Source organism: Notothenia rossii (assembly GCF_949606895.1).
Source record: "Notothenia rossii genome assembly, chromosome: 8".
NCBI lineage: Eukaryota > Metazoa > Chordata > Actinopteri > Perciformes > Nototheniidae > Notothenia > Notothenia rossii.
The window spans coordinates 22122279-22149699 of record NC_136906.1 but is presented as its reverse complement, the minus strand read 5'-3'; the positions used below and the strand labels follow the sequence as shown (position 1 = coordinate 22149699).

The 27421-nt window shown below is 39.9% G+C and overlaps 1 protein-coding gene across 3 annotated transcripts; it reads right to left on the bottom strand.

Annotated features, from left to right (window-relative positions):
* Positions 1-1384: 1384 nt before the first annotated feature.
* On the bottom strand, positions 1385-27421 carry st8sia6 (ST8 alpha-N-acetyl-neuraminide alpha-2,8-sialyltransferase 6). Of its 3 annotated transcripts, none has more exons than XM_079644114.1 (7): positions 27186-27421; positions 16789-16872; positions 16471-16545; positions 15645-15789; positions 3524-3636; positions 3307-3399; positions 1385-3226 (listed from the first exon to the last, which is right to left on the bottom strand). In XM_079644114.1, the coding sequence occupies exons 1-7, from the start codon at positions 27404-27406 to the stop codon at positions 2749-2751; spliced, it is 1209 nt and encodes a 402-aa protein (XP_079500240.1). In that variant the 5' UTR covers positions 27407-27421; the 3' UTR covers positions 1385-2748. The 3 variants fall into 3 exon arrangements, with proteins under 3 accessions (XP_079500240.1, XP_079500241.1, XP_079500242.1); XM_079644115.1 differs by having other exon boundaries at positions 15678-15789; XM_079644116.1 differs by lacking the exon at positions 27186-27421 and adding an exon at positions 18770-19537.

Below are 27421 nucleotides of genomic sequence, written 5' to 3'. Positions count from 1 at the left end.
TACATAAGACTCACTTTAAGTTTTGAAGCAAATGTGACTTCTTACCCAGAGATGAACATTTTCATCAAAAGAGCACAATTCACAATCATTATATCACCTTATATTTGAGTCAGTCATTGATTTAGCAATTACATAAACTTGAAAAGTATTAATTTCCAAATGTTCATTGTATTAACATGTGAATGTTGCAATCTTATGACCAACGATATTTTTGTCACTGTGGTAAGAAGGGGTAGCACATTGTAAAACAGGCTCAGCAGAGGGACTTTTGTGAGGAGGGTCCTCCTGTGTTTGGTAATGTAATTATTACTGTTTCTTTCTGTTGTGTCTTCTTTAGTCCTTGGTTCTGAGACAATAGGGTCCTCTGATGACCGCAGGTCCCACAGAGGGTAGCCCTGATGGTTCGTAGTTGAGGCCACTGGGACACAACCTATGAGGTATGAGGCTTAAATTGTGCCTTAATACATCCAGCAGTGTCAGTGACGCGTAGAGGAAAGAACATTGTAAAAATTATCTTCCACAACCAGCACCAGTGAATAAAGTACGGTAATATGTGTGAGTACCATACATTTCCCCTTGAAAATGTTAGAATGGTTAAGATTGTTATGCAATGTATAACACAAATGTCAAAAGATGACTATTTACTTAAATGTAAACTAAAGTGTTTTAGAAAGACAATCTTCCTGTTAAGGAGGTATTTCATTAGAAAACATTACGTTTGATGCAAAACAACGCACTAAACCCTCCCAAGGTTTCTACAAAGGATTCCATTTAAAGGTCACCTATTGTGCAAAATCCACTTCTTCATGTCTTTTATACATAAACATGTGTCCCCTCTGTGTAATGGGATTCTAAAAGTTTCACGAAAAAAGATTCTCTCACTTTTTGTCCTGATCCATTTATATAAAAACTAGGGCCGGGACTTTAACGCGTTAATTAAGATTAATTAATTACACAAACATTTACGCATTTTAATCGCACTTATTTTTGCACCACGGAACGTTTCTCACTGGATGAGTTTCAGGGGTACCGATTATACTGGAGCACCAACTAACGTTCATGACTTCAAACAACAACAAACCACAGTGAACAATAGTCAAACGTGAACGAAGAAACTGATGAGACCGCTTTGGTTGGCCCCGTGGATGGGACATTTTGTTTTAAAAAACGGACGGATGGAAGCATCGATAAGAGCACGGTTGTTTGCAAATTATGCAAAAAGGAATTTGCATATCACCGCAGCACATCAAGCCTCAAGTATCACCTCAATGCAAAACATATAGCAGCTAGCGTGGAAGCTAGCGTGGAAGCTAGCGTGGACTTTAGCCCGACTCGGAGTACAAGGACCCACACCCAATTCGCGTTGATCAAACAGTGGCCTATGCAACAGAGAGATTTTATTTTTCATCAGGATATTGGAAGAATAGGAGGGATTGAGGTCAATCGCTGGCACTTTTTTTATTTTATTTTAAATGGTACACTTTATGTTGAACTATTTATTACGTTGTTGGTGCAACTGGCACTTGTTGAACTGTTTATTGTTTTGGCCAAGGTTATTGAGAGAGTTGGACTGAAATTGATTAGATTTTTTAAATCAACTGTTGGTAAATCAACAAAGTCTGTTATGGCCTCTGAAGCAACAGAGAGATGTTTTCTAATAGTCAGGGTTTCCAATGTTCTGAATGTACTTGAAAGTATTGTGTTTTACTTAAAAAACAAAGTGTTATAGTTTACAGAAGGTCTACCTACCTATAGGCTACCTGAATCTCTGAAATGTACTATATTCCTAAATATGCTATTGCTACACTTTATGGCAAAAATTGCACTTTTCTGTTGGTCTTTGTTAAGTACCACCTTGAAAAAAATAAACAATGTTTTGTTGCTTAAGCTTATGTATTCAGTCATTATTCAATGGTATACTAAAATCCATGTGATCTCACTGTTCTCAGGTCAAATATTTATGTGATTAAAAATGTGATTAATTGCGATTAATTAATTAGAAAGCCTGTAATTAATTAGATTAATTTTTTTAATCGAGTCCCGGCCCTAATAAAAACCTGTCTGAAAATTAGCTGATCAGATTTTGGCCATTTTATGATGTCATAACGATTTTTTGGCTTGTTTAACCATTAGCCAATAACAAACCAAGGTAACACCCGCCCAACTTATCACCTGAATCTCCTCCTAGAGCACCATTGTGTTCTTTTTAACCAAATATCTCTCAGAGGGGCATGGGGAGTGGCTCCTTATTTTCATCTGAAGTAACAGACAGAGAATCAGCACTTTTGAAACAGGGCTGAAACAGAGGGGTTTATGGGATGCTACAATGCACAATCTGTTGGGTATTTAAAGCTAAACACTTCAGAGACATGTTTTGTATATATCTGAGACCTATTATATATCGATGACAAACAATATAATAGGGGACCTTTAAATCAAACCAACTCCCTCCAGACTCCAGCTGGAAAAATTTTGGTAATAAATACATTTTTACACACACCACAAGACTGTTAAAATAATGCTACAGTCTTAAGATTGTTTCTTTTTTATATCAGTGCAAATGTCCTGGTAAATGATTCAGCATTACATCTAAATTCACAAATCTACTTTGCATGAACACACCAATTCCATGTTTCAGCCAGAATACATATGTACATTCATTCCAAAATGATATGAAAAACGTCATGAGTGACTGGGCTACAAAAAGGCACTTTAACACTGTCCTGCCAGCTAATTTGGACCTGGGAACTACTTTTCACCTGGTTGACAGTCTCCCAAGTGAAGTCTGAGCACCCCCTGACTGTGCAGCTGCAACAAGAGGTCAAACTCAGCAGGCATGGAGTGAAATTTAGTTTTAGTTTGTCTGTCATCGTAGTAGTGGTTAGTCAGTGCATGGAGTCCATGTGGGTGATTACTGAAGGGCCAGAACCCGTACAGATGCACGTTGGCACAGTGTTCCAGCGCTATGCTAGCCATGATAATGCCTGTGCTGAGGCGCACTGCTCGTAAGCCTCGGGAGCGCCAGAAGAGGGCCAAGCTCTGAAGGTACTCAGGGTTGAAGAAGATGGGCTGGATGGGACTCTCAAAGTCTTCAATGCTGTATACTGCCCTCATGCACACAGGAGTGTTGTGGCCATATGAGAAGGCGGGAAGAAGCAGACGAGACTTGCCGTAGCTATGTAGACTCTCCACAAATGGACGCCGACGCCCCATTAGAGCCCCATACCTGAAAATAAAAAGGAGATGTCAAGAAACAACACAAGGGGAACACTCTATTGGTGCAGTGAGACTAATTTATTTGCTTACTTCTCTTGGAAAATGCTTGGGTTGGCTGTCACAATGTCAGTCTTGGTGCCCACATTTTTCTCATAGCCTTTTCCTAAAGGAGGTAGGTTGCACCTGAAAAGACAACAAAAACGACATGTAAAGATTCTTTCATAAAATGAAAGACCGAGACAAGTTTATTTCTGTCGATGACATTTTCATCAGCCTTTCAGTCCTCTAATATTAACAGCTTTCTCACCTGATAACAAACTGTGCTGAATCAATGATGCCTCCACAGCTGCTGTTTGTCAGAATCCCTCCATTCCCGACAACAGCACACGTGTCCCAAGTTTTATTAGGGAAAGGATGCTCCTGGAAATAAATCCAGCAGGAATTGTATTACAAAACAAAAAGTTTTTCTATTTGTCATTAACTGTGGTTGAAGGATGGAATTCTAAAGCCAGAGGGTATGTTTTGGTCATTGGATTTTCTTTTTACAAATGGATATTCAAAAACAAAAAAAGACTGGATATTTGATTTTCGTTTTAAAATTGAAAAAGGCGTTTTTCTTTATCATGGTCAAAAAGGGATTTACTAAACTTAAAAAACGGGATGATTTTCATTTTCTACTTCTCAAAACAAAAAATAAAATCAATAGAAAACAGAAACAAAAAAACTACAGTTTATTTCATATTCTGCTACCGGAAGTTACCTTACAAAATAAGAGCGTAGATGAGGAAGGTCAATCTGTGTATCTACGGTGCATTTGTTTTCACAACAAGAACAGCCAAGAAACATATTGAGTATGGAAGCAAACAAGAGACAGAAGTATTTGAATTTTATCAGACACCGAATTTATAGCATTGAAAATAATTACTTTGAAAATCATGCATCTGAATTTCTTTTGCTCCGAATTTACCTATGTGAAATAAAAATGTAAAAATTCAAGTTAAAAAAATGTGATTGTTCAAATTCAGATCCCAAAAATTCAAGTGAAAAAATTCAACGTCAAATATTTCGGTGTTTAAAATTCGATGTAAAAAATTCGGTGTATAAAATTCGACGTCAAAAATTGCGATGCAGCATCATCCGGGCTACTCAGACAGGATAAGCAATCAAGCCCGAATGCAATCAAACCGACTTCTGGCCTATCAGAGCCACGCAACGAACCCCGGGACAGTGCGGTGAAGCCCAATGCTGCAAACTGTAGGCGATGGATGCAGATGGGAGCAATTTCCGTAGACCCATTAAAATGTCCAACTTAACATCAGAAAATGAACATGTTTCTAGCCTGGATCCACAAAAACATATTCTGTATATAGTTAGATTCCCCCTTCATGACAACGGGACTGCTGCTCCTAGCTCCTCTGTCTCACTGCTAGCTCCGTTAGCTACATTGGCTCCGTGATGCTACAGGGGCTCAGCTCATGAGGAGAACACTACTTGAACTCGGCCGTGTTTGTTGTGTTGGTTCCTGGTGGACTATTCGTCATGCAAATATAGGATTTATCTGCGGTTAAAACAGACCGTCCATGAATGCAGTTTCTTCGGTAAGTGAACCCTGCATACTTTATGTTATGTTACTGGTGTTTTTATTAAGCTAACGTTAATGAATGTTTAGAGTTGGGTTAGCATTTGAGCAATCGTAGCTCCATCTGTGCTAACGATGCTATGCGTAGCATCCAAGAGTGTAAAACATTAAGTGGGATGCTACTGTATACCTTAAGGCTTCTGTGCGAGGTTGCTAAAATAAGGTCGTCCTTGTACGTTAGATAGTTAGTTTGCTAGTTTGGTTACTGTATGCATTGTTAAAGACTCCGTGAAGTGTGCACCTGTGCATGATCTGTTATGCTAATAAGTATATTAATGACCAAAATTGTCCATTGGAACCCATATCAAAAGATGTTGGAATAGCAACGAATTTGACGAGTTTTGAATTTGCCGGGGAAATCTGCAGTCGACCTTCGCCTTCGTGGGCGTGGCTTGCGATCTACTGCGTGACTTCACGGGATGGATGCCGCCGCACTGTTTACATTCACCACCGTTCATTTTTTCTCTTTTTCAAAGTCGAATTTCTCAACGTTTTTGAGCTAGTATTTTCCTGGAAAGTGTGTCGGAGTCGACTGGAAGTGATTGCCAATCGAGAAAACCTGACAATGGAGGCGACAGTGAAGAAAGAGGGATGAAAAACACAGGGGAAACGATGCATTGCCGCTGGCTGTAGTAATGTCAAGTCTGCCGAAGTGGCGATGTTTCTGTTCCCAAAAGATGAAGGTGAGCCTGGCTGGTGTCATTGTTTCGTAGATTATTTGATTGATCATGATAAATAAAGGCCACTGGTCGATTCGAGAGAGAGAGAAAGAGAGACTGAGAGAGTTACAGGGTTGTCGTTAGCATCTGGTGCTAGCTCGGAGCTAACGGAGATTAGCTGTTTCAACAATAAGGAGAGGGAGAGTGCTCTCCTGTGGAGAGACAGCAAGCGCATTTCGTGGCATCTGCGGGCAGTGGCAAGTACTTCCGGCATCTGCCACGGAGGCCGCTACTCCGTGGTATCTGTGGCAAGTATATGCCACAGATGTGGTATCTGTGGCAAGTATATGCCACAACCATGCCACAACTTGCCGTGGCAAGTATATGCCACAACTTATATATGCCACAACTTGCCGTGGCAAGTATATGCCACAACTTGCCGTGGCAAGTAAATGCCACAAGTTGAGAGTTAAGAGAAGGTTTACGGTAGCTGCCACTCGCCTTCCGTGGCAAATGCTGATATTTAAACCCGTATTTATCGCGTAAAATGTCGCTGTTTTGGCATGACTTTATCGGACTGATCTGTACACAAGACTGATGATCTGTTACTGATGGTCCGATCATATTTTCAGTAGGGCCTGGCTCATTTCGTGGCATCTGCAGGCAGTGGCAAGTACTTCCGGCATCTGCCACAGAGGCCGCTACTCCGTGGTATCTGTGGCAAGTATATGCCACAGATGTGGTATGCCACAACTTGCCGTGGCAAGTATATGCCACAACCATGCCACAACTTGCCATGGCAAGTATATGCCATTGGGGGGGGGGGGGGGGGGGGGGTGCTAATGGATCGCCGGAGCTGTTAGATTAACATTAACATGCTTATTGTAGTTGTAAGTGCACTGCCTTGCGGCCTGTAGCACCGTCCTTGATGGAGCATATGTGTGGACTGGACCTGTATTTTACAGGAAAGGAGTGAGCAGAGAGTAAAGTAGTTGTCGATTCTTGTTCTGTTTTCTGTGAATATCTGCCTCACCCTCTCAGAATTTGAGTTGCGCGCGCTACTAAAGAGACGTGTTACCATGGAAACCAAACAATGGTGTAGCTGTATTAAACTCCGAGTGGAAACAGTCGTGTGTAAATCTGATTTTGTCAGAAATCTGGAGAAATGCGGGAGAAATATGACCCCGGGAGGAAACCGGGAGAGGGCAATGAAATCGGGAGTCTCCCGCGAAAATCGGGAGGGTTGACAAGTATGACCCACACCCAACCCACACTCAACCAGATGACTGGTTTCAGGGCCAGGATAACTAAGTCCACGTCTGAAAAAATAACCAGCTCACTGGATTGCACTCGACTGTAGATCACTTGGAGTGGTAGAAGATAAGGGGCTGCAAAAGGTACTACAGATTGCATCGTCTGACACAACATATGAGCTGCCATGCAGAAAGACAGTGACAAAAAGAATCCAGCAGCTTTATGACAATGAAAAGGAAGATAAAGAGAATTTATTGGAGAAAGCCGAATGTGTTGCCCTGACTGGGGATCATTGGACCTCGGTAAGCAATTCAAATTACCTCTGTGTGACGGCACACTTTATTGACATCTTCTCACTGTTCTCAGGTCAAATATTTATATGTGATTAAAAATGCGATTAATTTCGATTAATTAATTACAAAACCTCTAATTAATTAGATTAATTTTTTTAATCGAGTCCCGGCCCTAGTTAAAAGTGATTCTTTCAGTGAGACAACCGAACAGAGTAAGCTTCTACAATTGCACTAAGTTTTGATAACAGTTAAATATTATTTTAATAATACATTTATTTCAATGTTGATGAATTTAGAACGGTTTATTCATAATCTGATTATCTTTGTAGTTCACTGTTGGATTTTAAAAAACACATTCAAATAAAAAAATCATTATATTTATAGCCCCATAACAAACAAACACACCTCTATCTTAAATAACACACTTGCTCTGCAATAATATGTTTTTTGATATTTCTGTTAGGAAAGGACATGCCTGAGGGACAGGACTGCTTCACCATTTTCTCTTTCTCTGAGGGTCCAGAAGAACATCCAAGAGGGAAAGGAAAAGCTGATGTTATGAGATTTAAGAGCAGTACAGGATATTCAATAAGAGACACTTAGGCCCTTTCTCATTTCACTAATTCCCCTCCTCGAATCCCCTCCTCGAGACTTAGTCCCGCCCACAGGAGATGCGAGCAGAGGAGCCAAGGAGGGGAACCGAGGAGAGAGGAGGGGAAGCAGCAGGCGGTTAGAGAAATGAGAACTCCTCTCCTCTGAGCGGTCGTCCATTAATGATGACAGGAGGCACAGCAGCCCTCTGTCTGATGGACAGATGTGTTCATGACCACTTATATATTTACTTTGATTCATTCACAGTGCGGTATAATGAGACAATAACAGGCTACAGATGCGGACACACACACACACAATAACGTAACGCTATCAGAGACTGGATATACCCAAATAAATGGTGCCAATCTTCAGTCAGATGTGAATGTGTAATTTAACATTTTCAGTAAGAATAACAGACAAAAAGAGTGCAAATACAATTTATTGAAATGTGAGCTAAAAGTTATCTAGCATGAACCATCACAATTTTTTTTAAATAAAAACAAATAGTGTAATAGATGCTTCGGACAATAAGAAATATAAAGTTAACTGTTGAGTTGCTCAGTTTTTTAGATTGACAGGGTTTAACAATACAAACAAAAGGAGAGGCACCGTAAAATAAAGATTGGTCTTTCAATAAATTGTGTTGATTTTGTCTTTTGAATTGTTTGTCTAAAGTCAAGTAGCTAGAACTGTTACTTATAGTTTGAATGATACAGTCTGGTTATAATGTTTGGAGGAGGCATCACAGGTAAGAGCACCATTTGTTGTGTTCCATCCACAACAAATGCACACAGATTGATGTGTGTGTATTTATTTATCTACTATTTCTTGAATCATTACTGTCAGTCCAAAACAAGAGATTTTGTTTTAGTAACATGTTTTTAAAACATTATCTCTTTTCCACTTCACTATCTTGAGTATTTTAGTTTTTACATCACTACATTTATCTAACAGCTTTAACATTGTAAAGGTGTCACTTCGGACTCTGGGTAATTATGACAGCATGTCCTACTATTTTGAGAGTTTGAACAAACCAGACCTGCATCTATTAATGTAGAAAATAATCAGCACATTAAACCATTATGAAAGTAATCATTAGTTAGCTCATTGTTCGAAATGAGCTCCAACTACAACAGTTAAGTCAACTCTTGCATCGGTAATAACAAAAAAACAAATAATATAATAGTATAACTTGTGTCTACTTTAAATACTTTAACAACACTTTCCTAATTATACTAGCATACCTTTACAAAAGTAACATTAACATGTTTAAATGCAGGGCTTTTGTAAGAGAGTATTTGTATAGTGTAGCATAAGGTGACCAGATTTTCAAAATGAAAACCGGGGACATTTTGAGTTTTGCGGTCAAAATCTCATTAACATATCCAATTTTCTTCGCTGTTAAAGAAAAAAGGGGGACAATTCTGGTTTAATGTAATTCGAACATTTGAACTGTTGGATACAAACAGAAGGACGATAGTTCATATATGAGACTTCAAAGGTCTTTTATTTTGAAACTGTACATCAGATTGTCCAGATTCTCTCTGAGTGACTAGATGGGGTGTCCTGCTATCACCCTGAAGTGAAAGAAGTATTTGATTGACTTCGAATGACTCTTTGATTATGGATGGTTCCCATTAAATAATAATCAAAATATAGATGGACAATAGATCTAATTTGAGATTTTAAACAGCATACATTTTAAATTGTGCCTCAGAAAGTAATGTTATTTTAGGAGTGTTGTGAGATGGTGTCAACATCATTTGAAATTAGTCACCCAGTGGAAATGTCAAATATGTCCTCATAACTGTATCCTTACATTTTACATTCACTCAGTTATAATGTGGTAGTTATATGTAGTTTGTTTTAAATTATTATTGATCACATTATATAGTAAATATTTCTTAATTTAAAATCCAGTATATATGAATATGTTTGGTGTGTCTTTTAGGTATATTTGTTATTGACCGAGTAAACGCTCTTATTTTGAAGGCAGTTTTTACAGGCCTCTACCGTAATGCATACGATATTCGCGCACCGCACTACAACGTGCGGGCTGGCTTGACTGTGTTTTCCAAAGTGGGGGCTGGCTTGACCACAGTCTGTTTACCCAGTGTTTCCTGACATGAAACGTTTTATTTCACGTTGCTATGTGTTTTTAACATATATTAAAAAACGGGGACATTTCCGGGGACAGTTTCAACCGGGGACAGGGCAATACAAACGGGGACTGTCCCCGGAAAACGGGGACGTCTGGTCACCCTAGTGTAGCATGGTCTACTTGACTTATCTAACCGAAGTGATCGTTACGTTACTTTGCAAACCGTCAAACCCCCCCCCCCCCTGCACGCGCGCACACACACACACACACACACACACACACACACACACACACACACACACACACACACACACACACACACACACACACACACACACACACACACAAACAAAAGTACACGGTAACGTTGTGATACTCTTCAATTAATGATAACTACGGAGCTTGCTAACAGCAAGGCACAAGGCTACTTCACTCATTTAGCTAGCTAATGTAAGATACAAATGCTGTCGAGCCCTCACTGCTTGTAAAATAAAGAGCACAAATTGACTACTTACCCGAGCGGCGAGCCCCACTGTTCTCTTTCATTTTTCTCATTCATTTGTTGTGATCACATGACTGACAAAGCTGTGCTCTGATAGGCCAGAAGTCGATTTGATTGCATTAGGGCTCGATTGCTTATCCTGTCTGAGTAGCCCGGATGATGCTCCATCGCAATTTTGGACATCGAATTTTATACACCTAATTTTTTGACGTCAAATTTTTTTCACTTGAATTTTTGGGATCTGAATTTGAACCTTTTTATTTCACATAGGTAAATTCGGAGCAAAGATATTCGGATACATTATTTTCAAAGTAATTATTTTCAATGCTATAAATTCGGTGTCTAATCAAATTCAAATACTTCTGTCTCTTGTTCGCTTCCATAATTGAGCCCAGAAAATTAATGCTATTAAGGGCTGTGAATATAATAGACCTGCGTCTAAAATGGACAACATTGTTAGGAGATTTAAACTATACAGCGATTCTGCACTGCGGTCAACTCAGCCGTCTGTCTCTCGAGTTTGTTTTTTCAAATCACCTGCTCTTCATTTTTTTCCCTGCTATATTCAAGGAGTGATACAAATATTTTTACCACAAGTTCTTAATAAAACTGTAACTGTTGGACTCGGTACTAGTTTGACTGCTACCAGAAATGAAAGGCTACTTTCACTGTGTACTTTTTGAGTCATCTTTTGTCAAAGTCCTTTCCATATTAGATAATGCATGTTTATCTGCGATCTGCGAGTGATAAAAAGACAATTGTACCATTAGTTCTTAATGAAATTGATACTGTTGGACTTTATATTAGTTAGCCCACTACTAACAATACATTGAAGTAATTTTACTGTGTACTTTTTGAGAAATCCTCTGTCAAAGTCCCATGCTGAGAACAAAATCAAGCCACTTCTGCTAAGTTTGATGAGGGAAGTATTTTTTGTTGCCATTAGTTCTTCCTGATCCTGTTGGACTCAGTATACTGAAACTACCCCCACAAGTACTATGAAGTACTTACTGTGTACTTTTCCAGTAATCCTCTGTCAATGTCCCCTCCTGAGTACAAGAAACCTTTTTTTGCTTTTAATAAGCGTTAAAAACCCTTTCTACCTGAGACAGATATTGTTGGACAGAGTATTTTAAGAGGATGGTAGACATGATATCAGCAATACTTCCAGTCAATACTCCGGCAGCAGTATTTTGACACCTTGGAAAGTCTTTAGAGACTGGCCTCGATATCCTTCAGCAAAGTAACACACTCTGTCACATGGTTGCCCTCTTATGATGCTGCTGTCTTTTAATATATAATTTTGTGGGAATGCTGTTAACAGCATTCCAACTATCTGTTCTTCTACGCACAAAATTCTTTAATTTGATTCCGCCCGTTATTTTGCCGGTCTTCTCCTCCCACATTGAACATCGCAGAAACTCCGTTCAAACATCAAAACGTTCAGCTCGGTCGGGAATCGAGTGCTATTACTTTTATCATTCATAACTTTCATAATTCCAGAGATACATGCCATAATTCATCACATTTTTAACCATTGAAGTCAATGGAGAAAATCTTCAGACTTGAACAATCATCATGCGACTTCAACTGCTAACTGTTCCTTCATACTTTCACTCAGAAACCTCATTCAAACTTTAAACTGTTACACATCTTTCTGACATTATTCTTGTAACACAACTTTTAAATCTGATTCTTACTTTTAGAGAAATTAAACATTGTTCAGACCTTGGTACAGAGGCCTTCTTCAGATTTGAACATTAACTAGAGTGCGTGATGTCACAGCTAGGAAATCTTGAAATTTGTCTTCATATTTTTTTTTAAGACTGCCATAATTCCCAGACCCTACATTCCTGAGACATAATCTTTCATGACAGACGTATGAAAACATCTCGTAGCTTGAAAAATGACAAATAATTATGCAAAAATAATTAAACAAAATGCCTCTTGAGGGCATGAAGTGACAAAAACTTTCAACATGTCTCCATTAAAGCCCATTGTAATTTCAGGCTGATATTTCCTCACAGCAGCAGCCGCACACCTTTAGTTAATCTGCCAAAAAGGCCACATTATTGACCCGAAAGTACACAAAAAGTACACTTCAGATACTCAAGGTCCTTGAGATGCTTCAGGCTTTGAAATGTCACCGATATCTGTTACGGTTCTTCAACAAAACGTTCACATGTAAGAGGTTTATCTCTCATTCAGAACAATGGAAACCTTTGATATCTGGACACCTCGTTAGCTCAAATATAAACACCTGTGTCTTGGAACACGATGATGTTATAACTCCAACTGACATGCTCAGAGCAGCAGACTTCAGATAATGGTTAATGGTCAACAGTCCTCAACATCTCTACGTCAATTATGGGGTGTCATCATATGCCATTTCCATGGAAGATCAAGAGGGCGATCAAGAAAAGAGAGAGGGTGATCAAGAGGAGAGAGAGGGTGATCAAGAGGAGAGAGAGGGTGATTAAGAGAAGAGAGATAGGGTGATTAAGAGAAGAGAGATAGGGTGAGTAAGAGAAGAGAGATAGGGTGATTAAGAGAAGAGAAAGAGGGTGATAGAAGAGTGAGGGTGATCAAGAGAAAAGAGAGAGGGCAATCAAAAGAAGAGAGAGAGGGTGATCAAGAGAAGAGAGAGAGAGGGCGATCAAGAGAAGAGAGAGAGTGATCAAGAGAAGAGAGAGGGTGATCAAGAGAAGAGAGAGAGGGTGAGCAAGAGAAGAGAGAGAGGGCGATCAAGAGAAGAGAGTCAAACTAAAGTGGAGACATGGCAGAAACCCTACAGTGAAGTGTTCTCCTGGTTGAGGGCGATCAAGACAAGAGAAAGAGAGTGATCGAGAGAAGAGAGAGGGCGACCAAGAGAAGAGAGAGAGGGCGAGCAAGAGAAGAGAGAGAGGGCGAGCAAGAGAAGAGAGAGACTCAAACTAAAGTGAAGACATGGCAGAAACCCTCCAGTGAAGTGTTCTCCTGTGAGAGGGCGATCAAGACAAGAGAAAGAGAGTGATCAAGAGAAGAGAGAGGGCGATCAAGAGGAGAGAGAGAGGGCGATCAAGAGAAGAGAGAGAGGATGATAGAAGAGTGAGAGGGTGATCAAGAGAAGAGAGAGAGGGCGATCAAGAGAAGAGAGAGAGGGTGATAGAAGAGAGAGAGGGCGATCAAGAGAAGAGAGAGAGGGTGATAGAAGAGTGAGAGGGTGATCAAGAGAAGGGAGAGAGGGCGATCAAGAGAAGAGAGAGAGGGCGAGCAAGAGGAGAGAGAGAAGAGAGAGGAGAGAGAGGGTGATCAAGAGAAGAGAGAGAGTAATATAACATCCTAATGTTATGTATAACTCCTATGAAAATGTTCAAAAAGTGCTCAAACTTCACATGTGTGCTAACAGTCCAGCCGTGAAGACATCTAAGGGACAGTTTTGAGATTTCTTCAAATGCCGTTGCCATGGCAACACAATGCTCACCATGAAACACAGTTTTCTCATAACTTTAGTGAAAATGCTCCAAACTACCCAAAACTTCCCAGGTTTGGTAACAATGCAGCCATCAATGCATCTAAGCGTATTATGGGATGTCATCAAATGCCGTTGGCATGGCGACAGATCATTCGCCATCAAGTTAGTTCAAAAGTTTGCAGTTCAAATATTCTGCTTTGCATAGCCTTTTTACTTTCTTTTTCTTCTCTCATCACACATTCAAGTCCCCAGTGTTCATGTATCATTTCAATCTAAATTCTTCACTTTCTTCTTACACATTACATTTTAGCATAGCAATTCAGTGTCAGCTTTTCAGCATGAAGCATTCCCACTAGCAATTTCTTCAGGAAATGCATTCTCTAGTTATTCCTCTGCCGCTAGTTCGTACCTCGCAGATTCTTCAGTCTCATCAACCTCATCCTTCCATCAGTCCCAGTCAATGCCTCCAAAACACTTCCAATGTCTGACTCCATATGATATTGTCCTGATGCTGTAAGGGTGATGCCCCATGATCACAAAATGACCCCTCTAGAGTCTGAGTGCCAAGGACCTCATATTATGTCTGTCATTAATGTTACATCACCCATTATAACAGCTCTTTCCTTTTTTCTCTTCTCTTAACTGAATAGTCCTTTTCCTGCACCATTTTAAGGCTTCAAAACAGGCATTTTTACTGTATGTGTTTGGAGAAATTACACAATCAATGGCCCAGAATTGTACTTTATAAACTATGAATCTTGTGGTGCTTGAAGAAATACCCACAAATTCAAGTTAAGGCACTATCTGTGCAGAACATTACAAATATTCTTCATTTGCAGTATTTTTTATTTTAAAAGTGTTCAGAAAGACTGCATCAATGATATGCTATATCTATATATCTATACAATATCAATATTGTTATTAACTTCAACAAAAGTCAATTTAAATAGCAGGCAAGACTTTCCAAGGGGTAAAAATGCTGCTGCCGGACTACTGACTGATATCATGTCTACCATATCCTCTTAAAATACTCTGTCCAACAATATCAGTCTCATGAAGAAAGGTGTTTTAACGCTGATTCAAAATAGCAGAGAAACATGCATTCTTGTTCTCAGGAGGGGACATTGACAGAGGATTACTCAAAAAGTACACAGTAAGTACTTTATAGTACTTGTGGGAGTAGTTTCACTACTAGCCTACTGAGTCCAACAGTGTCAATCTCACAAAGAACTAATGGCAGAAAAAATAATAACAAACTCGAGAGACGGCTGACCGCACTTCAGAATCGCTGTATAGTTGAAATCTCCTAACAATGTTGTCCATTTTAGACATATAGGCCTATTATATTTACAGCCCTTAATAACATTCATTTTCTGTGCTCAATATGTGTCTTGGCTGTTTTCGTTGTGAAAACAAATGGACCCAACAAATAGATACACACGGATTGACCGTCCTGATCTGCGCTCTTATTTTGTAAGGTAACTTCCGGTAGCAGAATATGAAAAACCGGTATTTTTTTTGTTTCTGTTTTCTAGTGATTTTATTTTTTGTTTTGAGAAGTAGAAAATGAAAATTATCCAGTTTTTTAAGTTTAGTAAATCCATTTTTGACCATGGTAAAGAAAAATGCCTTTTATTTCAATATTGGTTTTTGAATTATAAAACTGTCTACTGACGTGTATGGCAGCAACAAAGGATTTCAAAGTCCAGCAGCTCAGTTTGAACTTATTCTGCAAATCTAGCTTGAATCTATTACGTATTTTCACAAATGTGAGCCCCTAACTAAACCAGAAAGTCAACATGTGAGTAAATACATGAGTTATGGCTAAACTAGAGCTAAGCAATAAATAATCTCTGAGGTAATACATTTGGAACAATGAAGGCAATAAGCAGCAGATTTTGTGGTTATATTCACAAACGAGAAACAACATACCTTTACAAATATGCTGAAAAGTTCGGGGGTCACCTTGAGGGTCTTCTTCTTATCTCCATCGTACACAATCTTTGATCCCACTGGAGTGTTGGCCTGGGTAATGATGGCCCTGTCCAAACCATGGCAATGACTGCTCAGCTGAGAGCTGGGGAAACAAAAGGACTTTGTTAAATAACTTACAAGAAGGTCAGGGGAGTTAAAGACAGAACGCTTCATCATTTACACAGGTCAGGCCGTTTGTTCAGGTTATAAATACGAAGATTCTAATTTCCTGTAATGTTTTTAATTGAATAAAGAGACCCAGGTTGGTAGAATCAGTGTTTGGTCCTTCAGGGGAAGTCTTTCTGTTTTTCCATAACTCATATGACCTTAAAACATGTAGCTATATTTTGTCATGTGTGTATAATGCAAGTTCCTCTGCTTTTATTTATACTTCTATTCTCCCTTCTTCTGACTGTTCTGTACTTATTTTTTACCAAGAGCAAAACACATTCTACAAATCTGTTGATTTTTCTGTCAATCTTTGAAAGTAGTACACTTTAATTTGATGCATTGCATTTATATTTAAAAGACCAGTTTTAATATTTGAGCTTTTTGTGTAACATGTCAATCAGGTGAGTTGACCCAACACTATGTTGTTGGAGTTAGGTAATGATAGTTTATTGAAGTACTCCTCTTGAGCTCGGCTTAATGTACAATTTATTTGAACTGCCTTTTAAATCAGATTGATTGTACATCCCAGGGACATGTATAAAACATATTCATGGCATAGCGGTTGTTTTATTGTTTCCAAAGTAAAAAATAAAATACCTGTGTCATAGTTTACCTGAATTGTTGGTAATTGTTTTCCTGCTTCCTCCAGGTTTGAGAGTAACGCTCTATTACTTTGTCGATGACCTCTCTGTGTGACACACACACACACACACACACACACACACACACACACACACACACACACACACACACACACACACACACACACACACACACACACACACACACACACACACACACACACACACACACACACACACACACACACAGTCAAGTGTTTTATCACTGTAGTGCTGTTTTGTCTTGATAAGATTCAAGCATGAACACAAAGCTCCTCTGAATAGAAACAGTAATGGTTTTTTTCCCTCACCTGCAGCCTTTACAAGGGTCAGAGGGGTCAGAGGGGTCAGGGGTGCTTTTCTTTTTAAGATGCGCCCTCTGAGGTTCCACATTACTGTGGAGTGAACAAGAGAGAAACAGGACAGGTAAGGAAATAGGCAGGTGTCAGACAAAGATTAGTTATTTTTCTATCGGTTGTATTGAATCATTCCATGCAACTTTATGTTAAAAGAAGCAATCTTAATTAAAGGGACAGTGTGAAGGATTTGGCATATAACTTCCAGCACCTTTGCCTTGCTCATAGGCCATGGCATCATTACACTCCTTAATTGAAGGCCCTATCCAGAGCCAGTGTATGATTTGTCTCTTTGATACTGTAAAACATGACAGGTGGAAGAGGACCCGCTGCCTATGCAGGTATCAATGGCCTAAGGTAAGGAAACATAACTACTCTTAGCTGTCTGGATTAAAGACTACTCAAAACATGTTTTTGAATTGAATATAATTACATTTATGCCAATGGATCCCCCTAAAACACACCAGAAATGTAAAGTAAGGGAGTACAAGCAGTAAATGCTTTTATACAATCAACTAAGTGGTTAAACACAAAGTTCTATGTGCATGCACTTCTAGCTTCAAGCCACATTAATGTTATATTTTGAGTGGTTCTACTGTTGACATGAGGTAAAGCAATGGTAAGTCTCTTCTCTTAATGAACAACCAATGTACACACACATGTGCAGAGACCTTTGCTACTTTGGTATATTTTAGCAGGAGATTTGTGCACCCTGTGGTCAGAGTTTTGTAATGTCTGTAATCTATGGTATGTTCCGCATTTACATTTATGTGTCCTCTTCTTTTCCTGTTATGAAGTATGCAAAAAGTCTTTGATAGAGGGTGTTTATGGGTATTGGTTGTTGCGCCAGCTCAGAAACAGGACAGTTAAGGTATTCTAAAACTGCCTCTGATATAGCACTTCCAATGAATGAATGAATGAATGAATGGGGTTTCAGGGTTAGGGTTTTGGCCATTTCTGTTACAAAAATTGCTTTTCACTTTCTTAACATAGATACTTAACAGAACACCATTTAAAAATAAATTATCTTAAAAGTGACGTTTTGCAAATCAATTTTCCACATCCTCCACTATTATTGTTACAATTAGAGTGCTTAATATTTTTTCAAATTGAATCCACATTCGATATTTGTCTTGTAAAATGTGACATACAACGTAAAAGAATAATATATATGTATATATACATATATATATATATATATATATATATATATATTAGTAATAATGATATAATCTATTTAAAATTGTAAATGTATTGTATGTAGACATACATTTAGATATAAAAAGAACAATATATATATATGTTAATGGATGGGGTGGATTAAATAAGTGTAAACTTCTTCCCACCCCTTTTCGGATGTGTAATTAGGTAGATCATTTGTTTATATATAGCCTGTAAGTCAATAATATTTTTGTTTATCAATTTGACACTGCTTAAGTTTGTACACTATAATCATTTTTCATGTTTCATTTCATTATTATTTTTTTGTATTATTGTTTTACACGTTAATAAATCAAATCAAAATAACACATTGAAATGCAGCCTCTGCATTTAACTTATCCTAGGTATCAGGAGCATTGCGGTTGCACTATACAGCACTAGGGAAACAATGTGGCGGTCGCGTACTTTGCTAAAGGGGCATCTCAGCCTGGAGGTGAACAAGCACCTCTCAAAGTACCAGTCAATACTCTACACCTGGTACGATCAGAGACGTGAACTGACAACTCATTTTGTACAAATACACTTTGCATAGTTTTGTGTCTTTTGACAAAAATAATGACATGAGTTGTAAAACGTGTGTGTGTGTGTGTGTGTGTGTGTGTGTGTGTGTGTGTGTGTGTGTGTGTGTGTGTGTGTGTGTGTGTGTGTGTGTGTGTGTGTGTGTGTGTGTGTGTGTGTGTGTGTGAGTGATTGAAAAAGGTTGGGAAACACGTACTTGTTGTCGACCATATACCAGATGACAGTGGTCAGCAGGCTCCCCAGACAGAAGAGAGTGATCACCAAAGAGAAGAATGACTTCAAGAGCTGTCCCCTCATACCTTTCCACTCCTGCTAACTTCACTCGCTAACCCCCTCACTGTCTGTCTCTCTGTATTTCTCTCTGCTTCACCTTGATGAACACTCACCCAATGTCTACTTTCTGTTATCCTCTCTCTGTTTCTTGATTTCCTTTCTCCCTCATTGGTGCTCTCTCTCTCCTTGTCTAAAATGACGCACACACTCTTTCTCTCTCAATAGGTTTAATCTTTTGCCTCTCAGCTTTCTTATGTTTGTTTCTTTACCTTACTCCCTCCTCTTTATCCTCTTCCTGTCTGTCTGTCTGTCTGTCTGTCTGTCTGTCTGTCTGTCTGTCTGTCTGTCTGTCTGTCTGTCTGTCTGTCTGTCTGTCTGTCTGTCTGTCTGTCTGTCTGTCTCTCTGGTTTGACTCAGTGTTTCTGCTCTTCCTTCGGGTGAGTGAGAGAACACCTCCTCAGTTGCCTTTCTCCGTTTTCTGCCTCTCGTTCAGGCAAGTTTTCTGCTCTTCTGTGTACCTCTACTTTGTCCTTCCTCACTTCCTGTTTGGGTTCAGCTGAAAAGAAACCAATCTTTTGTTGCTCCATATCCTACTTTAAGCCGTGCCATGTCTCTTTAATCCACACATCTTATTTCCTCATGTGTTCACACAGTCAAACTCACAATCCTACTTTCCACCCTTGTGCCAAAGCTCTTTCTATTCTCCGCCCCCAACCCAGAGCCCCATACTTCCCTCTCTGCTTTCCCCTCCTTCCCCCAGCCATCCTCCGCCCACACCCCTTAAGCCCCTCTCCCCTGTGCACAAAAAGGAGGCAGTAACATGAGTGCACAGTACTGAATTAGCCCACAGTTTGCCTCTTGGCAAATGTGTTTTTTGTGTATCAGGAAATGTATAAAACCAATATAGGGCAAAGCAAGTGAGGGGTAGAGACTTCCCATCCAATCAGAATGACAGCTTAAACCCACCAAACTCCTACCTACACACACAAGCTTCTTTTATTCCTCACTTTCTCAGTGAGAAGTGGGAGGGAGTTGGAGGTTGGGGGCCAAGGAAGGGAAGTCTGGGAAGATGGGAAACTTGCTTCTAACATGGCTGGCTGTATCAAGGGAGTAACTAACTATAGTATTAGCAGGCGGAATTGAGGGAAGCAAACATTTATAGGAAGTCAGACAAAACCAGAGAGAGGTAGGGAGTTGATACCCAGAAAAGTTGAGATGTTTGGCTTTCATTTGAGGGCTGTTGCCAGCTATCAAATTAAAGGGAAATAAAATCGAAGATGTTGTGCTCCATTGGGATTATGGTAGATGTGTTGCGTATATGGTATGCACTTCCCAATAAACACCAGTAAACAGAGGGCCACAACTAGTTCTGTTGCATTCATTCCACCTGGATTTAGTTTCAGTGGAAAACTCCCCGCTGGGCTCCTTAAAATAAAGCAAAAAATGCCTAGTAACTACATGCTGATTAAGCTAGGCTGTGCCACAGCAACCCTAACCCCAACAAACACACAACACAAAAGAGCTCTTGGAAAGTTTTTATTTTGGCAGAATAAAGGGGTTGGCAGAAGAAAGGGGTTTGTAGAAGACGTGTTTGGGTCGTATGAGGCTGCTTTTTTGCGACCAGACGGAATGAATAATCAATAGAGAAGGTTGTGGAAGTAATGAAATCAGACTAATGGTGCCAATAGAGAACGTACTTAACCTGTTCCTTACCTCAAACACACAGTCATGTAATGGTATCTTCCCTGACTCCAGTGAGCAGCAAAGCCTCTCCTGGGGATATGTACATGTTCGTGATAGTACAGGTATTAATTGTCATAGTACGCAAAAATCACTTTCTGACGTCAGTAACCAACAAGAAGTTATTCTGGAGTAGAAACAAAAGGAAAACAGACAAGAGATAACAAACTCACCTCTGAAAGGGAGTGAGTGAGTCACACATATGCATGACCTCTCATGCATTATGAGACACTAGCAAGAATGTGGAGCGAAATGTGGGAGAAAATGGCTTTATCCAGAATAGAAATTCCATAACAAATAACAAGGCTGCAGGCAAGAAAGTAGAGCCACTGCCCTGGAACAATTGTAGCTTAGAAGAGTTACATCAATGAAACCTTTGCTTCTCTGGTCTGTTAAATCAAATATCAAGACGTCTTTCTCCACAAGCCATCCTGCTGCCTCCCAAGCACAACAGTCATTAGTTTATCACAGAAAATGCAATTTCCATCCAGAGACTCCATACGCTACTTAACCACATCAGAGGCAAAGAAGTGATTTTTCAAGATGACATACATAATCTTGTAACACAGGTGATTTCTCAGTGTTGTGCAGCTCTTGTGTGCCTGTAGGAAGCCCTGGGTCTGTCTTACTCAGCGTGGATAAATCATGCAGGAGCTAACTTTGATCGATTCAGCTGATAGTCAGCATTGAGGAGGCCGGGCAAAGTATGTGAGGTGACTACGTTTGAATTTAGCAGTGTGTGTGTGAGAGAGAGAGAGAGAGAGAGAGAGAGAGAGAGAGAGAGAGAGAGAGAGAGAGAGAGAGAGAGAGAGAGAGAGAGAGAGAGAGAGAGAGAGAGAGAGAGAGAGAGAGAGAGAGAGAGAGATGTATCTGGAGTAGACAAGAAGCTTTCGGTGGTAAATAAGTACTTCCTCTAAAGAGCCCATGTGACACCATCACAAGGCAGAAAGCTGAACAAAAGTCCCATTGTCACCTATACAGCATCCACTAAATATGTCATCCCCTCCTTTACCCCATACATACAACCCCCTCCTTCAGCAGTGATGAAGCTAAAACACAGGTTACACAATTTTGAATGAAGTAAATTGCACAAGAGACATATCCAGGCTCGCCTCTGTCTCTGCTCAACATCTCTAAACAACGGTGGTTTCCCAAGAAACGCAGCATGCTTCCTGTCAAGATTTGCGTTAGGGGCAGATTTTTTATTTTGTAAGAAGAAAAAAGGCTGTTGTGATGCAATTCTCTGTTTTGCTTCTCCCACCTATATTACAAAACCTTCAAGTTAGTTTTTTCCACACGCTGTCTGACTTAGAACTGTTGCCTGTAGGTAACGTGACCTGTTAAAGTCTACAGTGACCAAGTGTGGAGACCTATCATAGGCAGACCACACTGAACTAAGTCCGACAGACTTTTGATCCACTGTAGGAGAGAGGGAATCAGCAAAGCCAAGGGTTGTTTGGGAAACGTCAACATGACTCCTCTCTCAGGATCAGATGTTTTAAAACCTTGGGGTTGGAGACAAATCTGTATCCTGCATAATGTGTGACAATGTTGTGCATTATCACAAGCATTTTCTTCTCAATACCCCATCTGATGAGGCTTGTCTGAAATCCATCAGATTCCAGGAGCTCTGAGTTACATGTCGAAATAAAGTTGTAGGATTTCACCAGCTGTGACTCTTTATATTGTCCTCACCCCCGCCTCACTTAATGGCTGTGACTGGAGAATGGCTTCACGGGGAGGTGTGATGGAGTAGGCGGGCCGGAGGGGGGCAGTAATGGGGTCATGGGACAGCTGATCCTGGTGCATTCCTGGGCTGCTTAGCATGAGGCCTGCTGCCCTCGTGACTGAATGTCTCATAAGAACTCACACAACCAAAACACATACCTGACAAATGTTTTCAGCACACGAACACTGTGCACAAACCATATTAAGATATTTGGGGGACATACAGTCACTTAAATGGCCACATGCATACTTTACACATCCTGCCATGACGTTAATGGACAAGAGAGACCCTCTTTTCCAACATATTATAAATCAACCTGTATTGCCAAAAATAGAGTGGAGAATTGTTGATGTGTGCAATATAAACAATGTTTAATATATACAGTATAATAAACAGGTAGGAATAAACAAATGTTTTCTATGTCAGTTTCCAAGAACACAGGGTGCTTGAAGTTATTTACTGGCGCTGTCTCTTTGTGGTTGAAAGTGATACTAGGTTCATCTTCATTGCGGATGTCAATAATTTGCATAAATCTAGCCGTTGGATGAACAGACGTTTTACCATTTTATCTGCGACACCCAACTACTTGAAGGTTACCAGCACGCTCCAATATATTACTTACCAACTTATTACTTAGGAATGGAATCTATAATTTCAAATCAACATTGCTGTAAAAAACTCATTTTAAAGCCAAAATTATTCCAACATATTTCACCCTTTTTTCTTACTCCCTACATATGTGGATCACCGTGATTTCTGAAGACAAATGTACAATGCTCATGAGATCCATGGCTAATATTTAACCTTTGAACCTTAGTTTAGATATTTTTTTCATACCAGCTGCAACCACTAGATGGCAACAAACCTTAAAACCAACCGATTACAGAGTGATTTGATGTTCAAATCATTATTACCTTTGTTTTAATTAAAAGTGGTACTTCCTTAAGTTTTCTTTAGTATCAACTAAGTTTGAGAGACATTCAAAGTCTCTGAAAGTTATTACAATGTGCAGATGTTCACAGCTACATTTATATTCCTTAGAAGAAAAAATACAATTAATTTCAACTTCCTTGGAATCGGAGGTCTGATAGACATCTTCCTTTGGTGAACAGCAAGACTAGCCCTGTTACCAGGGTCGGGATACCAAGACAGCCTTTCAACTCAATTTAATATTAGAAATAAAAATGTTGAATTAGTTTTGGTAATCTCACTTTAAGATAGATATACAACCACAAACTTCATTTTGTCAATGGAAAATAACTAAACAGATAAGTGGCTGTTAGATTTTCATCTAGCGCAGTGGTAGATAAAGTAATCAAATCTCATATAGAAATAACAATGTAAAAATTCTCAATACAAGTAAAAGTCCTGCTTTCAAACTTTTAGTTAAATTAAATGAATTGACATACTGCTGGGTATAAGTCCTTCATACAATATTTTGGTTCCCTTGTTTCTTAAAGGTCCCATGTCATGGCCATTTCTACTGATCATAATTCCATTGTTGAGGTATACTAAAAATCGATTTATATTGTGTAATTTTCCAAACTCACATTGGTTTCTCATAGAGCATCTCTGTAAAGTATGTGTATTCACCGGTATTCACTCTCTGTCCTAAACGGCTTGTTGGAGCTCCTGCCCCCCCCCCCAACCCAACTGTACTGTACTAGTACCTAAGCAGCCAGTTTGACATAATGACTTGCTTGTCATTGTATTTTCATGTTTTTTTAAAGAAAAATTAACTTGTCCACATTGCTTGCCGAAAGGGCAGATCTGCTGGCACTAACAATATCTCCTGCTGTGGAGAACACCCTCTCGCTAGGGACAGAGGTAGCAGATACTGCCAGGTAGCGCTTTGCTAACATGGCAACATAAGGATATTTGGCGTTTGTAATAGCTTTGGCTCGGTCTGAACTTTTTTTTCCTCTTCACACCGCAGCGGAGCAGCCTCTTAGCTCCGGAGTCCGGTTCATTTCGAGCACCAAACAATTGTCCGGCCAGAGCAAAAGCACCACATACGTCACGCTTACGTCGAGGCGGGGGCAGGGGCAGGGGCAGGGGCGGGATCAACTCCTGAACAACAACAAAAAGCCAGCGTTTTATCCAGTTTGTACACGACGATGGAGAAACTTAACAAGCAGCAGTGGTCCACTGAAGAGACCAGCTACCTACTGGGAATCTGGTCTTCCGAAGAGGTACAGAGGAAGCTGGAGCACAATCGGCCATTGTTGTTGTTGTCGGTGTCAGCTGTGAGGGGTTTCTGCGCGGTTTACCTTTATGAAGCAGGCACGCAAACGGTTACGTCATGACGCAAACGATGACGCAATGACGCAGCACCAGTGGGACTCTGGGCGGTGTGAAAAGAGCCGGAGCTAAACCAAAGAACCGGTTCTGAACCTGAAAAGCTCTAGCACAGAGCTTAAACCGGAGTTGCGTCGGTGTGAATGAGGTAATAGTATGCCTCTCGTCCAAGGAAATTACTTGGTCGCTCTATGACGCGTTGACCCAATGTGAGCAAATGACTCTGAATGCTGCGACGCAGCACCTGAGATTACTTCCAAAAAGTTGTTCACGTTCTCAATTTTTAACGTTTAACGTTATATTCGTTCGGTACACTTCGGTACACAGGTGTACCGAACCGAAGGGCCCGTACTGAATAATTTCGGTACGGGTACGTATACCGTTACACCCCTAACAAACACTCAAAGCCGAAGTAAAAACAATAAGTGTGGCTTGATATTGAGTAAGAAAAAGGTTTATAAACGCTGTGAGAATGGGTCTGCGGAGCAGGGGCGGTTCTAGGGGGGGGGGGGGGGGGGGGTCAGTGCCCCCCTAACACTGACTTTGGACCCCCCTGTGGCCCCCCTGAAAAGGAAAAAAAATGAAAAAGGTTTATGATTAAACGATTTCTTGGCTGACGGAATAGGCGTAACTAACGCTATTTGTCTTTCTAGTCAGACCCATTAGAGCAGTGGTTCTCAACTGGTCAGGCCTCGGGACCCACTTTTTCCTTAGTCAATAGATCGCGACCCGAGATGTTTAACCACTCAAATCTATTCAACAAAAAATTGTGCAGTAAAATATACTCTTTTCAGCATACATTATTAATTAAAGTGATGTACAGTGCATATATCCCTTATATCCCTACACAGAACTAAAGCATGCTTTTAAATAAGGTAAGATTATGGATTCAAAGCTGAACTGTATAACATAACAAGGCCCACAAGCTGAAAACCCAACCCCAGAAGGGGAGTCTTTTTGAAATACTAACATAAACTACCCATTCTGGTACACTCTGAGAAGAAAATAAATAAATCTATTGCTACCCGACATATTAATAATATTTTATGTCATTGTTTGTTTTTCACTTTGTTCTGACAGCTTGCTGCTCCACTCAGAGAGAAGAGCAAAGAGGAGATAGTCTGTGTGAATTACTTTAAATTGTGGGTAAGGGTAGATAACCCCCATTGTTCTGTGACCTGTCAATCATCAAACTGGGGGTCATATTTCATTATGTGTTCATTTTTATCTGAAGTTGTACCCAAGGATGTATAAAGAATAGTTCTACCGCAAAGTTATTCTCCGTGGGGACTTCCGGCAACAATCTTGATTCTGATCAAAGGCCAGAAGACTCGCAAAAACATCAGCAAAGATGTTTTATTGAGAAGATGATCACTACGTGACAGAGGTTTTCAAACCGTTCATGGTCTCCGGTACTTCCAGTCCAACGCCTACTGCATGCACAGCGTTAGAAAATCGGGCCTTAAAAATAAAAGTTTGACTCCCCCCCCCCAAAAAAAAGGAAACGTTCTTTTTTTCTTTTTCTTTTTCTTCACTCACACATCTCCACTTTTGGGTCGCGACCCACCAGTTGAGAACCACTGCATTAGAGCATATATAAATATCGACCAATCACGTTCTTGCAACAGTTTTAAAGGGGAGTGATTAGTAAAATATGCATAAATAAAAAGAAAGAATGCTAACTATAGGTAACATAAGATAAGAATAAACAAGTTTAAATTAAAAAAAATTGGTTGTGATCATATTCTAAAGATGTTTGGATTATTGAAAAGTATACAGCTCCGTTTCATATGAGTGTTGAGAGCTGTATCAATAAATTCATTTTGTGCTCAAAGTGCACCAGATTGATGCATTTAACTTCAACATTTAAAAATATGTTGTGCATGCCCCCGGACCCCCCTAGAGGATGTGAGGTCCACCCCAAAATAAAGCAGGTTAAGATAATTAAATTGCATACATTTTCTTTTAGTAAACAATGAAAACGGGTCTCAATACTTGTTTTATTTTTTGAAAGTAGCTCTCATCCTAAAAAAGGTTGGAGACCCCTGCATTAGAGCGTAAAAACTGTAACTATAAGTATCTGAAATAAATATGTGTACTGAAACAAATACCAATAACTGTATTGCATTTTTTTCTTATGCGCAATTACTTCATATTGTCTTTGTCGCCCCGCATTTATTGTGCCCCCCTCAGAAAATAACTGGCCCCAGCCTGGCCCCCCCCAGTCAAATTGGTCTAGAACCGCCACTGCTGCGGAGAGCATTTCTTCGCGATCCCAACTCGTCTATTACCAACCAGGGGTGTCCCTGTTAGTTGAAAATGTACGCTAAAGGTCCCCACCAGTGACGTGCGGTGAGGTTCATGGCTGGTGAGGCACTGACTCTTTCAAAGTCAGATTTACAAATATTATATTTTGACCTTAATCGAAATATTCGGCTATTTTCAAAAGCTTTTTTAGTCTGATGCTTCAATTCATTTTAAACAGACCGTTCAACAAAAGGATACCCAACATCTAAATATTGGATTGTTCTTTCTTAGTAAGATCCCATTTTCATTACAATTGTGGTCTTACCTTGACTTGAAGATGAAGTCCATGCTCTCCTTCTGGACAACAATCTCTATTACTTTTTTGTAAAAGTCCTCCTTATCTTCCTGTAATTTGAAAAGTCCAGCTTGTTGTTTGTGTCTACCGTCTCTGTGTAGAATAACAGTAGCAACAAGAACCTGTGGGCTCATGTGCGCCCCCTTCAGTGCGGCAGAGGTTATGGCTGCCTCCCCTGGTGCTTTTTTCATTGCCGTTGTATGATG

Bases quoted from the DNA above. Each gene is read 5' to 3' on its own strand.
- st8sia6 (XM_079644114.1), bottom strand. From the start codon at position 27,406: ATGAAAAAAGCACCAGGGGAGGCAGCCATAACCTCTGCCGCACTGAAG. The intron at 16,873-27,185 runs GTAAGACCACAA...TTCACTCCACAG, and splicing joins GACTTCATCTTCAAGTCAAG to TAATGTGGAACCTCAGAGGG. The intron at 16,546-16,788 runs GTGAGGGAAAAA...TGTGTCACACAG, and splicing joins GACCCTTGTAAAGGCTGCAG to AGAGGTCATCGACAAAGTAA.